General features: G+C 37.4%; 1 protein-coding gene across 1 annotated transcript in view; it reads left to right on the top strand.

The window, feature by feature from the left end:
* The window catches only part of LOC127416603 (xaa-Pro dipeptidase-like), a 79719-nt gene that overhangs the window by 37693 nt on the left and 23734 nt on the right, over positions 1-18292 (top strand). The window contains exon 9 of the mRNA XM_051656033.1: positions 5946-5992. Coding sequence (XP_051511993.1) covers positions 5946-5992 — 47 coding nt within the window. The remainder of the gene's footprint in view (positions 1-5945; positions 5993-18292) is intronic.

Raw genomic sequence — 18292 nt, 5'->3', positions numbered from 1 at the left:
GTGCAGAAATCTGAAAAAAAAAAAAAGTCTGTAGATTCTCTTTGGCCCTGCTTATGAGGTTCCATCTTGGTTAGGAAGCTGCCTTAGAAGGTAGCTGTCTATGTAGACAGTGGACAGCTAGGCAGCTAACAATGTTTTGGAAAAAGTGTTAGTGTCCTAAGTGAAGAATTAAGTTTTCAACACACCGATCATAATGTCTAGCTTTTCTTAGACTGCTCCAGTAAGGGATGAAAAGAGATTCTTGAAATAAGCTCTGTTAGGCAGGATTTAAACTCTGAAACTCTGGGAGACTCCAGATTGATAGTTCAGGTTTGCGGTGAAATAACTTCCTGATATGCGTTAATAAATGAAAAGACTTTTGAAGGGTGTTAGATATTAATTGAACAGCATGTTGTTTGAAAATTAATTAACACTGTGTAAGCTCTGATCATATTGTATTTAACATGGTAATTGCTGGCTTTAAATTGGTTATTACGTCAAAAGGCATGTTGAACATCAATTTGTGTCACTTTTTCTTTTTTTTTTCAACCCCACACCTAAGAAACAGCTTAGCCTTAAAGATATAGTTCACACAAAAATGAAAATTCTGTTATTTTCAGTTCTAAAGCTGCTGTTATGTTTTCCGTAGTTCATAGATTTCAGAGCTTCGGTGGAAGGGAAGGTTTTCAGTGAATAGTAACTTATTGTAAATATTTATATGTTCCTCATAAAAAGTGATTTAGCTAGTTAGAAAACACTTTTTTTTTTTTTTTTACTTTTAGGATTTTTGTTTATTTACTTATTTTTGGTAACTTTACAATAAGGTTGTATTTGTTAACATTAGCAGGTACATTAGTTAACATTAACTAACAACAAACTACTTTTACAGCACTTATTAATCTAGGTTAATTTTCATTTTAACATATACTAATATATTTTTTTTTTATTACAAGTTAACATGTTAACATTAGTTAATGCATTATGAACTTACATGAACCAGGTTTGAACAATCATATTTTCATAAGTCAATAATAACTAAGATTAACAAATGCTGTAACAATGTTTATTGTTAGTTTATTACACCTGCATTAACTAATGTTAACAAATACAGCATTATTGTAAAGTGTTGCCTTATTTTTATATATTTTTTGTCCTTTTTGAAGCTTGGTAGACATGTCACTATGAACAATAAATCTATGGGAAAAGGCCTGCTTGAACATTCTTCAGAAATTCTCATGTTGTGCTCCACAGAAAAAGATAACGGCATTTTCAAGTTTGGTCATTGAGTCATTAATGATAGAATTTTAATTATTGGGTAAATTATTCCTTCAAAACTGTAAAAAAAATAAAAATAAATAAATAAAAATTCAGTTCCATTTCTATTCATTCTGCTCTGGTTAGGATCCAACCATGTGTAAGAAGGATATTATAAAAGCGCAGTGAAATGGTTATTCTTGCGTTATGGAAAGGAAATGGCCCCAGAACCTCATCAGATAGAGAAATGACCCTGGCCAGCTGGGTCAATCTTCAGTTGAAGGTCTGGATGCATTTTGAGGCCTCTCCTTCTTCGAATTCTCTGGTGCCCAGCAGTAAAGGCTCCTGCGCATATTACGTGATATAGGTCTTCATAAGTGCCAGTCCAAGCATGAACTGATAAAGACAAACAGCTGATGGCTGTAATCTTGTGTCTTCCGTTATTACTGGATATTCCGTTGAAAAGGGACACGAGTCATGGCCACAATGGAAACAAATTGATTTCTGAATGCAGAAATGAGGGACGGGGATATAGAAGAGTTCACCGCAGGGGCAGGAAACCATTGAGTGAAAATGCATAATTTTGCACCAGACTTCTGAGAGAAGGGAATGCAATTTCAAAATTACTAAAATAATCAATAGAGGAACCATTGAAGGTGACAGTTAAAGTGACGATTTCTGTGTCTCTGCTATTTCCAAAAAGAATTGAAAAAAAATAACAATTACCCTCATTTGCATTTTGTCGGACAAACAAAAAGTCCCACTCTAAACTCACTTTATTGTGAGACAGTGTTGGTTGGTCGGGATTCCACAAACAAACAGAGCAATATTTGATAGAGCTACAGAATCGCAGTGTTACTTTTTGGGGAAATCAACCAACAAATTGCACACTTCACCTTTAAGGAAGCAAATTCATTACATGTGAACCTAAATCACTACAGTTCAATTCCTTATCATTCACATCTCTAGTTCGGTGCATGAAACCTAAAAGCAAGGAAAAAAGATGCTCTTTTGTGAATTCAGTATGTCGCTAGGCAAACAAACAGGATTCCAAATTCTCTAATGCACTCAGTCATTTTGTTTCTATACAGTATATGTTCAGGTTTCTCTTCTTTAACACATCCTTTTAATTAGGATTTTAGAGGTTGTCTGAACAATGAATTAGTTCTTTCTTAGTTTCACACATAACCTAAAACGCTTGTCGGCTTGATTTACCGTAACACAAAGGGGTTTTCAGTGAGGAACTCAGCCAGAGGTTATGACTAAAAGAACCGGCGTATATTTTGGATCCTTCTCCTCTTCATCACACCTTGTCAGGATGCCAGCACTCGGACTGAACGGATGAATCTCATAAATATATGAATAAAGAAAAGGAAGGCTGTTTTAGGACCAGTAATGTTTTATTCCATTGTGACATTATTTTCACGACAATTAAGGACAATTTGTCCTATAAATTCTCATTACTGTAATGTGTCTGGACATTTAACTTTTTAGTTTTTTGTAATTCTCATTATTCACAGTAGCTATATTTCCATCCATGTTGCAATTTTTGTTTATGCAAAAAAAAAAAAAAAAAAAACAGAATATAGCACAATCATTGTGCAAGTAAAGCCGCATTTCCATCCCATGTCTTCAAAAGAACAAAATCGTCACTTCTGGAGAAATTGTAGCCACTGTGACTCTTATTAATAAAATGCTTGTGATTTAGAACACGCAGAAAAAACATTGTGAAGAACTGGTCTCGTGTCTGGGAGCGATAACACGTCACACAGCTCTGGGAACACGATGTGCGTTAATCAGTCCTTACAACTTTGCCATGTGAATCTATAATATATTTTTCAAAAGTGTCAATAAACCTGCTCTTTGGCACAGTTTCAAGTTTGTATTCAACTTATTTGCTCTAAAAACTCTATGCAGGCTTTGGATATTCTTTACACGTTATTTCAGGATGACCAGAGCAACATTTCAGATGCAATGTTTGGTCCGCTGGTTAGTCCAGTTATAAACAAGTTATTCAGTCAGCATAAAGGCAGTACAACAGATACTACCATGATGTATAAATACTTTACAATGTAAATAATATATACTTTTTTCTCGTACTGTAGTAATAGAATTTAATGGTCCAAAAACAGGCTTCATTTTCCTTATGCAAAATATACATTTGAATTTCTCGTGCTTTTGGAGTGAAACATGACCTGGACATGTTCTTGACCGGCTTTGTGAGATTCACCCGATTGTATCTTAGCATGTTAGTGGTGCTTACAGCAGCAGATTTGCTGGTTTGAAATGGAAATGTTGAACTAAATGCTGATTTTGTCTTTGTGGTGAGGCGAAGGTCAGTTTCACCCAAGTCAGAGATTAAGAGTTAAGCTTCAGTCAAGGACTTTTAGCGTTTAATTGAGTCTGACAGCAGCGAATGACAGTTACTTGCCCTTTAAACCTGCCTGATATGAATAATGGACTATGTGCAGACATAGATGTGTTTTTCAAGTGTTTATGGTGGTGTGAGGAGAAGCTAAAGTCTTCATATTGTACTTAAGTTTTCAAAGGCAAGCATAACTATTACTAATGTTCATACTGTGATTTGAATAATGCCCTAACTGTAAATATTGAAACTTCAGTGTGTAACTCATCCCACACCAAGTTTTTTTTGCAGTGTGTCATTTACAGAATTAATTTCATTGTAAGACAATGTTGCTGAAAGAAATTCACAATTGTGCTTCCATTTGTAGCTCCAATTTAGTTTTTGTGTTCCACAAAAAAAAAAATGTATGCAGTTAAGAACAGAGTGAGAGAGTGTTGAAAAGTTATTATGTCTGTGAGTTTATTCTCTGCCTTCCTCATCCACGTCCTCTCACGGGACATCATTAAAATCGAGTGTTCAACACCTAAGCTGCCCAGCACTGCGATACCACACCAAGTCAATTGGTCAACAGGGCTCGATTTCTATCTCTTCTATTCTGTCTCTTTGTTCATCTCTCTCTCTCTCTCTCTCTCTCTCTCTCTCTCTCTCTCTCTCTCTCTCTCTCTCAGTACTAAAGGAACAGTTCACCCCAAAATGAAAATTCTTTCATCAGTTACTCAACATCATGTTGTTCCAAACCCCTATGACTTTTTTTTTCTTCCATAGAACACAAAAGGAGATTTGGCAGAATGAAAGGAGGTTAGGCAGAATGTTCGTGCTGCTCTTTTCAATACAATGAAAGGAGACAGTGACTGAGTGCTGTCAACCTCCAAGGACAAGTAGTCCATATGACTTGTGTGCTATATTCCAAGTCTTCTGAAGCCCTTTGATCACTTGAGAGTGAGGGTGCTTTTACACTAGCACATTTGGTATGCACCCGGATTCGAATGATGTCTTGAAAAGGTGGTCTGGGGTACGGTTTATGTTAACTCGGTACAGTTCGTTGCTGATATGAATGCAATTGTACCAAATCGCGGAAGTGAACCACTTGTGATGATATACTGTATAATTCGCGTCTTTGCAGGCTTCCGATCGCAATTATTATGGTATAATGCATTCCTCATACATGCTTGTCTCCAAATAAATCCCCTTCAGAGAGCAGCTAACATTCTTCACATCTCTTGCAACGCGGGCTCATGGCAGACAAATGCTAACATTCATCACATCATTGCGCATTCAGTGCATCCATGGCAGACAAACACATGTCGTTCTGTGGATGTAAAGTTTTGGTGATAAATCCAAAGAGATGAATACTTCAATAACACAGCGAAGCTGATGTCTTCTTGAGTTGTTACCTAGTTACAGTGGTAAACAGCTGCCGCTTGTACTCACATTGATGACGCAATCGGGCCACGGTTCAGACTCAAGAGAAACAGACCCAAATTTAAGTCATTCAAAGTAAATTTTTGAAGCCGAAGCTCTCATGTCTTATTTGTGCATCTCTATATTCAAACTCTGTATTCAGACTTTGAATATTTTGCACAAGTCATATGGACTATTTTATGGTGCTTTGTCTTTTTAGGAGCTTGACAGCATCCGTCACTTACTCTTTCATTACATGGAAAAGAGTAGCGTGAACATTCTGCTATACATCTCCTTTTGTATTCCACAGAAGAAAAAGTTGTTTGGGTTTGGAACCATATGAGGGTGAATGAATATGAAAATATTAATTACATAATCTTGTAATCCCATATGAGACATCCAAAACAGACTTTGATTTATATGGACTTTATTTGGACAACATTGCATTCTTAAAAGTATATTATTACCTCTGTCACCTCAAATACTAACATTATCTGAAACAACATGATCTCTGCAGTCTCCCGGTGATCTTTCAATGATGCTGTGCTGTGTAACTCTCACACAGACACTCTCTCTCGATCAAAATAAAAACCTCGTAACCTACAATCATCAAACAGCCCCTTTAATCTGCCCTCAACACTCACTCATCCACATTTCTTTTTATCGAACACGAAATTACTCTTATCAACTAGATGGAACAGACTGTAATTTGAAGTCAATTGCTGGTCATTTTCAGAGCCATACCACGACTCTCTGCGGCATCTGCTCGCTCTGAATCCGACCATCAGTGAGAGTTCATTGAGATGATTATGCTGTGCAAAGGAAACGAGGAAGCCCTCATAATGGCATTAGGAGCACTAGAGCGATTTAAATGAATCACTAATTTAATATTTTGTAAAACGCTTTTATCTGATTTGACTGTTTGTATTTGTTTGTATCCTCACAGGTGATGAAACATGTGAAACCTGGACTAAAAGAGTATGAAATGGAGAGGTGAGTATCGATAGCTTTATTGATCGATTATTTTTTTTAGCTGTCAGTGTTTTACGTGCCCTGATTAAAACCTAGAGCAGAGCCCAACAAAATAATTCATACCCCCTGTCCATGAAAATGGATTACCATTATGGTGAAGATGGGAGCTTGATCTTAGGAGATACATGAGTTACGTTATATTTATTGCTCTCTTCATTGAGCAGTTGCTGTGCTAACCATAGCATAGTCACCACTGCACTCTGTTGTGCCTCACACCAGCATGTATTTAGCATGCTAATGTTCACTGTCATTAGCTAGTACATAAAGAAATAAAAGTGATTAATTTGAGTTACTTTGACGTCTGATTTTGTTAGGTTTACCCAATTCAATTAGGTTCCCTCTACACAAAGTATTTGAGTTAAGGTTACTTAGTAATTTTAAGTTATAAAAACTCATTTCAAACATGTGGAACCACTGTCCATGACTGAACCAAGTTCAGCAAAAGAGCCATCTTTTTTGAGTATATTTGTACATATTTTCTTTGGTACATGTGCTTGTAACGTCATTTGGACAAATCAACAAAAATGGCTGCCAAGAGCCAATCCAATTCTGCAGCCAATAAATTAATTTTTGAATGACTGGAGGTCATGAAATATTGTATGTGTGTATATATATATATATATATATATATATATATATATATATATGTGTGGTGTCTAAATGATGCTCTCTAGCAATTTATGTCTGCAAAATGTAATTTTACTAGAAAAATCCAAGTCATCATGTGGCCTTTTGATGTGCCACTTGTGTTACTGTGGTGGTTAACAGTACAATAAAGTGCAAAGCAGCTTTTTTAGTTCTATCAGGAAGACTCACAGACTTTTTAAGATGACATTTATTTGATGAATATAAAACAGAAATGTAATGTCTCTCTTTGGCGTAAGCCCCGTCTGGTGGTCCAAAGAAGCTGTACTCGGAACCATCATATCCTGCCGGAGATAGGAGGCAGGGGTGAGGAGCCTACTCCCATGCAGGACGGGACTCAGCTGGTGGTGGTGGGGTGGTGGAGGTTGCCGTGTTAGCACACTGAAACAGCAATGTGATGGATTGTGAGCAGACTTATAAAGCACTGGCGTACATGTAATTGGCTAGGAGTTACCTAGCTAATGGTGTGATGATGTACAGCTGCTAGTCTTCCCGCTAGAACTACGCTGTGCTTACATTTCCAGTTGGTTGGTTTATTAACATTATATCATTAAATGATACTGTATATACGGTAGTGAATTGTAAAATATACAGGCACCAAAATGGCATCCATAAAGTCTGAAACATTGTCACTGTATTTTTTACAGTGAATTTCTGGCAACCACAGCTGTCAGTTTTTACCGTAAATTTAACAGGATTTTTTTTTCTAGTCAGAATTTTTATTTTATTTTTTTGTTGAAAACTTTACTTGGAAAATACATTATTTCCCAGCCCCTAACATTTACGGTTCCTCGTTCAGGACCAGCAGGTTTTTGTCCGGCCCAGAGCCAATTTAAAATTAAATATCAAATGAAGTTACACTAGCAGAATGCAGTTTATTCGCTCTCTGTGTGGTTCTCCTATATTCTCTGTTCTTTTCTGTATACGGTGTGATCAAGCTGTGTTACTGTGTTTTTGTCTCTGATAAGAACACCCAACCCATATCAAGATCACCCAAGCACACTTTCTTGCGTGTACTCTCTTCCCCAAACAAAAGCTCTGATAAGCTGAAGCTTTTCAAGGGATTTTCCTATCTCTTGGTCAGGGAGTCTAAGATAAGACTGACTTCCTTGACTCGTTTTGTCCTCGAAGGAAACACTACAGTGGCATTCTAGAAGAAAGGTCGCGAAGCTGTCCATGGAACAGTAGCTTTGCCCAGACCTTCAAATATTTTTTATGATCTACTTCCTCTAATGATATGCACTCTGTTCCGAAAACTTGTGAGCTGCCTTCCTAGGCAGCATTTTAAGATATCGTTCACATGCTTCTGATTCAAAGACTGTTCCAAAAGGTAGTCAACATAATTACGTTGCCTCCTAAGATGACTTGTTTCAAGAAAAAAAAAAAGAAAAGTAAATCCAAGTTAATAGACAAAGTGAGAGAAATATTGATTATAAAATAGAAATGGTAACAGTATTAACCAGTTACCAGCATTTAAAAATGATGTTTTCACACTTGGATCAACACACTGAATGGGTTATGTATACATGCTGCAAAAAATGGGTTCGTTTACAGTTTCAATTTTGAAACTTCTGTGCACTTTATGTGAGGAGTGCTATTTGTACAGTAAGATGGATGGAGTTCCTTTCTATATAGAACGTTTTGAATCAGACACATTCTACTTAGGATGCAGCTATTGGGCAGAAAGGCAGCAAATTAGGGTTTGGACCAGAGCTATTGTCTCTTTCCGGCCCACTGCATGCTGGGCTGTGGCCTTCTCTCGTGACATCACTCCGCACCTCTACATTCATCTCTCTCGCTCTGTGCCTTGAGAAGCCAATTTCCATCCAATTTCCTTCAAACTTTCTCTTTTCCCCTGAATGTCAGATGCCTGCGGGGATCATTGAGGGTTTTTAATGCGACATAATTCTTTGAGCACAGTTATATTTCTGCTGCAGCCGTAGAGTCGTAAAAGGCCATTAGGGGCCAGTGACTCATTGTTGACTGGACGTAATGAGAGAGATTGTGGCAAACAGGTGTGTGTGTGTGTGTGTGTTCAGTGTCAGAAGGCGCCATAACATCAGGACAGACCCGCAGGCAAGGTCAAGGCAAGCGGTGTTTCACTGGACACACAGGAGTACAGCAGTTGTCAGATTTAATCGACCACACACACTAGAGATCGGCACAAGTGCCCAAGTATGAGTAAGGGGTGTGAATACCCATTTGAGGGGGATATGCAATATGTCATGTTTTAAAATTTCCCAGAAACATCCACAGCAACAACTAATTAAGATTGAGAAGGAAGTTCATTGACACTGATGCATGATTTAACAAAGTGGAAACTTGATTTATACATTTTCAGAAGAAAATGTGAGTGGTGTTTTCGCGTGCAAAACTCACCACTACGATTTAAGGGTGTTGTGGGTGGTTGCCAGGACATTGCTATGCAGTTGCTGAAGTGCTCTGAGTGATTAGCATGTTGCTAGGCGGTTGCTATGTTGTTCTGGGTGGGTGATGGTGTGTTGTTAGGCAATAGCTCAAGTTTTGTTAGTGGTTGCTAAGGCATTGTTAGGCAGTAATTTTGTTGGTGGTTGGTAGGGCATTGATAGGCGGTTTTTAAGGTGCTCTGGGAGGTTGCTTGTAGGCACTGTTCCCTCTAAGCTGCACGTGCGGCCACGCACATCTGATGTTGCTTCCGCGCAGATGGTAAAAACATCCATGCAGATGACGGACTCAAGTGTGTGGGAAAACCTAGAATTTTTCTTGAATCAGAGCTAAATGCACGCTCAGTGTTTCAGCTGGAGTCCATATGAATATACATTTTTTCCCAGTATGGAGCTGAAATACACATTATTGAGGCGTGAAGCAACACGTACCCCATTTATCACGGGGCGCGAGCGATATTGGTAAATGCGGAAATGCGTCTTCACACCCGAACGGTTAAATGTGCTTCATGATCAGTGCCCTTCTCGCTAGTGATTAACATAAACAGTCACTTATGTCTTGCGTGAATGCAAACAGGTGCAACAAATCAGGTATGTGTCAAAATATTGGATCTGTGCGAAAGACTTTGCAGAGTAAACTCACTAATGCTGCCTATTAGATCTGCTGTTGTCAATTATGTTGTTAATATTAATCAAACAACAATATTGAAAAGAAAGCCACTGACTGCTCTTTGTTTATTTGTTATTACATATAATATTCTGCTCAGGTGGTTGAAGGTTCTGCCCAATAGAAATAAGATTTGCTCAGCAAGGAAAAAGTTAGAGGGAACATTGCTTATAGGGCTGGGTAGAGAGACAGATTTCCCATTTCGATTCAGATTTTGATTGTTACAATTGATTTGGGTATATATCTGTTATAATGTCAATTTTGCTTTCATATAAAAGCAGTTTGATGATTCTCAATGTCAATTTCGGTACCTCAACAAATACCAACAGAGCAAAATATTTAATCACAATGAATCGCATGATTTTTCTTAGTTAATTGTGATCAATTGCAGATTTAAAAAGTGATTAAATTTGACTGTATACTATATACTTTTGGACAATGGCATTAAATCTCATCCTTCAATATATTAATCGTGGCTATCCACTTTGCAATCGGGAAGTCACATTCTCATGATTCGCACCGTTTTGAACTCCACATGAAAAGCTATTGAAAAGAATGTTTTGTTTTGCTTTTAGCGCTGGCACTGTGAACATAAACGATCATTTATCCAAACTGTCTGTAAGAAAGAAGGACAACACGGCACCAGGGCAACGCTGATGCTTCACTCTAATGAGTCATGTGAATGCAGCTTTTCACAGGTCCCATCTGGGTTTGTTTTGTAAAAAAGAAAATACGGTTAAGTGGTAATTTCTCCATCACTTGATCTCGCAAAGGTTCTGCCCTATTCCAACCAGTGTTCAGAACTCAGTAAATCGGTAAACACATTAATCGCAGTTAAGAAAAATGAACACGTTTAACATTTTAAATTAACCGCATGTGTTAGCAAGTTAATTTTAACAGCTATAAAAACAATAGAATGAAGATTAAGAAAATTCAGAAAACAATGCTTGAAGTTTTTAACAGTAGTATCAAGTATTCAAGTTAACATTCAGATTAGGGGTGTAACGGTGTATCGTGGCATGATACACCGTGGTTCAAAAATGTGACTATGCATTGTGGAGATTGGAAGTTTTTTAATTATTTTACAAACATTTGAATCAAATATGCACAACGTCCTAAGCCTACGTAACGTGGGCATACACATTGAAATCGCTTCAATGCACACAATGAGCTCTAAAATGCGATTATTAGCTGAATCTGCGAGTACTGTAATTGGAAACCATGTAAGCAAATGTAATACAGTGAGCGGGAGAGAAGCGCCTTTTTTAGCTGGGAGGAATCTGTTCTATTACAGAAGCAAATCTTAACTAAAGTTAGGACACTTATTTAAGATTTTTGGCAAATTAGGATGCTTCTCCAGGTGATCTGCTCTGACTACGCTAGAGAAAATTCAAGTTTAAAGAGGTTTAATGATAGTGCCATATTAATCTACTATATACTGTATTTGATGCTGAATATGTGTAATAATGCTATGCTATTTCAAATGTCATGTCTGATTTGATTTGATCAGTACATTTAAATAGGTACATGATTTAACTGGATAAGCATGCACTTCCATTAAATATGTATTTTTGAATATAATATTTAGATGTAATCAGAGACAATATTATTTTAGAAAAATATAGCTTTAATTAAAAATATTTTAAATGTATGCAATAATCAGTGACCATGTGTAAGCAGCATATGTATCTAACATTATTCAAAATTTTCAGCAAAGCTAATTATTAACTCGTATTTCAATTTGGTGTCACCATTGCCCTGTCGTAAGTTGATTTTTAAATCCAGTACATCTCTGATGGATCATATAGCACTTTTAATAACAGTGCTAAATTTTAAATGCTTTGCATATCTCTTTATTAATAATAATAATAAAATAATAATAAAACTTTCAATCTGAACTTTTCTTGATTCAGGCTTAGTTTAAAGAATCGTAAACTGAACCGTGAGCTCAGTATCATGAAACGAACCAAATCGTGAGGTGAGTGAATCGTTACACCCCTAATTCAGATATTAAAAAAGTCATGAAATGTAACAAATCAACTTAAATTACCGGTCTTCACTGTATGATTATAAGGCATTAATACATTTTAAAGCAGTTTAAGTTATCCAGGCAAGAGCAGTGACTGGTTTTCTCGTTTTCTTGTTATTGTTGTTTGATTAATATTAAAGGAATATTCCAGGTTCAATACAAGTTAAGCTCAATCGACAGCATTTGTGGCATGATGTTGATTAACACAAAAATTCATTTAGACTGGTCCCTTCTTTAAAAAAAAAGAAAAAAGGAAAAATCGATGTTACATTGAGGCACTTACAATGGAATTGAATGGGGCCAATTTTTCGAGGGTTTAAAAGCAGAAATGTGAAGCTAATAGTTTTATAAAAGCACACATTAATTCTTCTGTCAAAATTCATGTATTATTTGAGCTGTAAAGTTGTTTAAATTCAAATGTGAACATTTGTTTTAGGGTTTGTTGACATGACATCATCATGGCAACGAAGTTGTACAATTGGCTATAACTTTACACAGAAAAGATTAGAAAGTGGTTTTATCACACTAAAATCATGTTTACATGCACATTGTTTATGACCTGTGGCTATACTTTTGAAACAGTGAGTTTTTTAATGTTTACGTATAGGCCCCATTCACTTCCATTGTAAGTGTCTCACTAGAACCCAGATTTTTTCTTCTTTTTTTTTTTTTCTTTTTTTTTTTTTAAGGAGGGGGGGGCAGTAAAATTTTTTTATTTTTTTTGGTAATCAATATTATGCTACAAATGCTGTCAATTGAGCTTAACTTGTATTGAAACCAGAATATTCCTATTAGGCAATTAGACCTAAAATCTGATATTTTCATACATATTTGTCCAACTGTTTACTTTCTCTCTAGACATTTTTGCCTCACCAAGATGGGCATTTTCACAGAATTTTGAAGTATATTTGATCAATCAATCAATCAGTTTATTTATAGAGCACAATAAAAACAACAGTAATTGACCACTGTGCTGTACAACCATAATAATCAATTATCGTATACGCATTACTGCAACTCTGCAAACGCTCTCAGAGAATGCACAATAAGCCGCCTGACAGTCATTCAAACAGTGAGTGGGTACCAAATTGAGGGAATAAAAAGTTATCTTTAAGATTCTTTTTATTGGTGTAGTTTATATTTCTTGTTTATTTTCTTTTAACAAATCAACCAGTGGTTGTCTTATGATCGACCCATCCATTACAATCAACGTAATGCAGATTGCGATTAATGGAAAACCATTTGTTTTTACCCAGTCTTAGTTTCTAGGGCATTGCTAAGTATTTGGTAGAGTTTTCTGGGTTCTGGCTGCTTAATGGCAAGTTAAAATAGCCTACATCTATGTCTCTAGGTAGGGGTTGGGTCCCTCCTTCAATACAAATAAGTGAGATTTTTTGGTAAAGATTGTAAGTCTGATCACATTAAAGTAATTGCACACTTCTCTTCAACAAGCCACATGATTTGAGGAATCATTCATGTCTGTTGCACAAACGATGTGGGAAGAGTTATGTGCCGAAATGTAATCCTGGGGTTTGGGGTTTTTAAAAATCCTTAATCTCAAGCATGAGCAATGGTAGTAGTGATGCTTGCCTCAGCAAACACCTCAAATGAAATGTGAAATTTCAGGAAAATCACGTTACCAGCAATGTGTGGGGGAAAACTGAAACCTAATCCAATTACATTTGACTTAATGTTCTGATCATACACAACAGCATTCCTAATGTTGTTTTAGTTGTTTAACAGCTGAATGGAGGTGCTGCGGAAGTTGCATTTTTATTCTGTCACGTATTGCTAAACTAGGACAAACGTCTGCTCAGACAGAGCTTTAGGAACTGAAACTAGAAGACTTGAATTCTCAGATTTATGACACCTGCTTTCCCTCACGTCCGCAGGCTGACGAATGTCTCCAAACACTTCATGTGTTGTTATGAAGTTTGGTTTAGTTCCTGGAGGACTTTGCTTTTTTCCTCTATCCTGCAGACATTTTTAAGAGCAAATAATGAACATGGTAAAATGAAACTCGAGCTGGGCTTTGTCTCCAGGCAATAAATGATGCAGCTGTTCAAAGGGAAAAGAAAAGAAGTGGACGGGTTCTGCAGCATCCGTCTTCCCGTCGAGAAATCAATGTGTTTGCTCCGTTTGCTCTGTCATTTGGTTTGAGACCATGAATCGCCAAATAAAGAAGTGAAATCTAGCTGAAGTATCGTACGTGAGAGCAGCAGGTTAGAAAAGTTGATGTTCCCCAAAGTTCACACAGAGTTTATTGTCGGTGCAGCGAAACACATGTCTGCATGACAAGCGTTTTTGTGCTTGTTAAGGCAAACATCATTATTACTATAGACCTTAGGCTAGACGGCATTTTTAATTTTTCATGATTGAAAATGAGGCGGTGTAAAGTGTGATCTGTCTGAAGATCTAAAGGTTTTTTGTTTTTGTCTACTGAAATTTGTTTTAGCCTGATGTATTTTTGAATGTTTGTCAGCTGAAGGATCGACACCAAGACATGAATGTTCTGAAATTGTGTGGCTTGAGATGAGGTTATTTACTTTTAAATAACCTTAAAGGGATAGTTAATAATTAATTATAATTATATTTATTTTTCACACATTATACATTTGCACATATACAGTGAAATTCTTTTTTTCACATATCCCAGCTAAGCTGGGGTCAGAGTGCAGTGTCAGCCATGATACGGCGCCCCTGGAGCAGATAGGGTCAAGGGCCTTGCTCAAGGGCCCAGCAGTGGCATCTTGGCGGTGCTGGGGCTTGAACCCCCGATCTTCTGATCCGTAACCCAGAGCCTTAACCGCTGAGCCACCACTGCCAGATGTGTTTGACTTACTTACTTCTGCAGAACACAAACAAAAATTTTGAGAAGGATATTTCAGCTTTGTTGGTCTATACAATGCAAGTGAATGGATGCAAAAATGTTGATGCTCCAAAAATCACATAAAGGCATGATAAAAGTAATCCATATGACTCCAGTGTTTTAATCCATAAGAAAAGTGGCATGATACATGTGGGTGAGAAACAGATCAATATTTAAGTCCGTTTTTGCTAGAAATTATTCTCCCTGCCCAGTAGGGGGCGATATGCGTAAAGAATGCGAATCACCAAAATTTATAAAAGGATTTAAATATAGATCTGTTTCTCACCCACACCTATCATATTACTTCTGAAGATATGGATTTAACCACTGGAGTCTTATTGATTACTTTTATGCTAATTTATGTGATTTTTGGAGCTTCAAAATGTTGGCACCCATTCACTTGCATTGTATGGACTAAAAGAGCTAGATATTCTTCAAAATATCTTCGTTTGAGTTCAGCAGATGAAAGAAAGTCATTCACATCTGGGATGGCATAAGGGTGAGTAAATGATGAGAGAATTTTCATTTTTGGGTGAAAAAATGGACATACATTTCATCCCTTTAAGAGGCTATTACTTTTCTAAGAGATCAGGTGTATACGTTTTGTGTTAAATTCCATAGACTTGCAATGAAGGAGATACCCAAGCAATGTCTAGAGACCAGAATATCATAGATACTTGAGTGTGGACTCTTTTGACTTGGGCCAGTAAGCAACCACCCTGTCAACCATCTAGTAACGCCCTAGCAACCACCCACAACACCGCAGCATTATGACTGTAAGTTTTGCACAGGCAAGCATCATTCCTATTTTCTTAAGAAAATAAAAAAATTCAGTTGAGTTTTCCTGTATAATAAATGTGATTTTTATCTTTGTAGTTCATCTTCTCCCTTTAATCCCAGATTGTTTTGGAATATTTGGGATTATGAGATTGAATTTGTGTCATGGCAGTTGCAGACATCTTTTATTTTTTTTTTTTTCTAAAAAATAGGATTAACAGAAAGATGATTTGCTCTAATCTCATTAAGATGGTGTCATTAAGTCCAAAACATTGCATATTGGTCGAATGGATCAATGTTTTGGAAAGAAAGCACTTGGCCATGTTCAGGAGGGTTTGACCACAGGATTGGTCCCTCAGGGAGCAATTAGGTCCAACTAAAGTATCCATGAGCTGAGAAGGTTGGGAGACGTCAAACCTTTGGCTTTAACCCATTGTCAGCTAAATGCTTGTTAGCTGTGGCAGGCCGAGGGGGCAGAGGCGCCGTTCTGCCTCGCTGCCCTGTGACAGCGGCCCACTTTCACGCTCTCTCTGTTCATTATCTGCCACTGCACAACCAAAGTAGACTCTTCTCCCTCCATTTCCTCCTCTCGCCCTTCATTTACTTCTATCTCGCCATGTTTATACCTCTCTGTTAAGGTAGAACAGTTCAGTCTGCTGTGTCTTTAAAAGACAAGGTTACTCACACAATTGACATTTAAGGGATAATTCACCCAAATATTTTAATTCTCTCATCATTTACTCACACTCATGCCATCCCAGATGTGTATGACTTACTTTCTTCAGCAGAACAAAAACAACGATTTTTAGAAGAATATCTCAGCTCTGTAGGTCCATACAATGCAAGTGAATGGTGATCAGACCTTTGTAGCTCCAAAAAGCACATAAAGGAAACACAGAAGTAATCCACAAGACTCCAGTGGTTCAATCCATGTCTTCAGAAGCAATGTAATAGGTGTGGGTGAGAAACAGATCAAAATGTATGTCCTTTTTTTCTCTCTAAATCTCCACTTTCACATCTGTAAGTCACATGTGGTGCCTGTTTAGTTTCACTTTCGCATTTGAAAGTGAAAGTTAAAGTGGAGATTTAGAGTAAATAATGGCTTAAATGTTGTTCTGTTTCTCACCCACACCTATTATATTGCTTAAGTTATTAATTTAAACACTGGATTACTTTTATGTTTCCTTTATGTGATTTTTGGTGCTACAAAGGTCTGGTCACCATTCACTTGCATTGTATGGACGAACGAAGCTGAGATATTTTTCTAATAATCTTCTTTTTTGTTCTGCTGAAGAAAGAAAGTCATACACATCTGGCATGGCATGAGGGTGAGTGAATGATAAGAGAATTTTCATTTTTGGGTGAACTATCCCTTTAAAACTAGAGAGTTTTGTAACTTTTGTCCATACAGTTTACAGTTGCTCAGCTGGAGCTGGTAGATGCCATACGTCCTGCACCATTATGCTGGCATAAGGCCTGTTTCTCCATTGACTTACATTCAAAAGTTGTCTTGTATTTATACTGTCTTTCTTACAGTTCAGATAATACCATGTAATACTGCAGGTCCTAATAAAGTTACTGGCCATTTGGTATAATTTAATCATCAAAAACTATTTTTACTCATGTTTTGCTCTTGGTGAATGTTAACTTTGGGTGCTGCCTCTCAGTCCTGGTTTGTTAAAGTTTGACAATATTTCATACTTATGCGGCAAGGAGATCTAACGCTTCTTGGATCCTGTCAGTTATTTCATCCACCAGCGTGTTAATTTCATAGGAGCTTTTCAAACCATGTCAAAATGTCACATGAACTCCTGATTTGTTTTGTTCCTCTTCTAATGTTTTCTGCCTTGAAGATCGTTGTAAACACATTCCGAGGCAAAAAGCATCCTGCTCTCTGTCAGGGATTCTCTTATATTTGTAAAGCAATATAGCTGTTGTTATGGTTACAAGTTATAAATAGGCAGCGCAGGTGACAAGGGAACCGAGGAAAGGCGGCGCTGAAATCTATCCCACAATTCACTGCTCCCCTGCTCCTTGCTGAATGAATTCTAGTTTGCTTTTATTAAATTTGAAGGCATGACCTTATTGTCTGAATAAATAACGCACATGAGTCAAGTCCAGCCATCCCTCGTGTATTTGTTGCTAGGTTTTGTGATCGTAACTCTTAATTGATTTAATTAATTCTGTAAAATGGTAATCACACAAAGATGTGTTCTCTCTCTATGTATTTCGGTTATAAATATCCTCGAATTGAAGTTTGGCATAATTTATACTCTCATATTTTCTTGCCGCAGTGGCGTTTGTCCCTGATCTCCCCTTGGTGCTTGGCATTTATGTCGTGCACATTGTTCTCTGTCTGTTGGCTCTCTCCCTCGCTCCCTGCCCTTCATATTCAATCTCTCTCTCTCTCTCTCGCTATCCATTGGAAAGACTGCAGATACAACTGCAATTAGAAGCAGCTTAAATAATTCTTGACGACTGTCTTGCGATGGCCACTGGCTGCGACTTCAAAGCGTCTGATATGCTCTGCGTCATGTTAAGGCAGAGGAGCGCATAGAGGAGATAACATGACGCACTTTTGATTTTGATTTGAAGAGGCGCAGCCAGGGTTGTGATATGAAGAGTTTGATGGGGAAATAGAGCAGGTGCGACTCTGAGGACATGCAAATGACCTCTCTGACTTCTCACAAAACGATGGCACCAGTTTTGGGGCGGCAGTTGTCTTTTTTATTTTTTGCCCTGTGAAGTTGGCAGGTGGTGTGATAAAACGATTCCAAATAAGAAATGCTCCCTCCGCAAAACTTTTCCCAGTGGATGAGACAAACAGCAAACCACAAATGACTCGTTTGCC

The sequence above is a fragment of the Myxocyprinus asiaticus genome, chromosome 26, assembly GCF_019703515.2.
Source record: "Myxocyprinus asiaticus isolate MX2 ecotype Aquarium Trade chromosome 26, UBuf_Myxa_2, whole genome shotgun sequence".
NCBI classification, from domain to species: Eukaryota; Metazoa; Chordata; class Actinopteri; order Cypriniformes; family Catostomidae; genus Myxocyprinus; species Myxocyprinus asiaticus.
The sequence above is the reverse complement of the archived record's forward strand: the minus strand, read 5'-3'. Positions and strand labels throughout refer to the sequence as shown.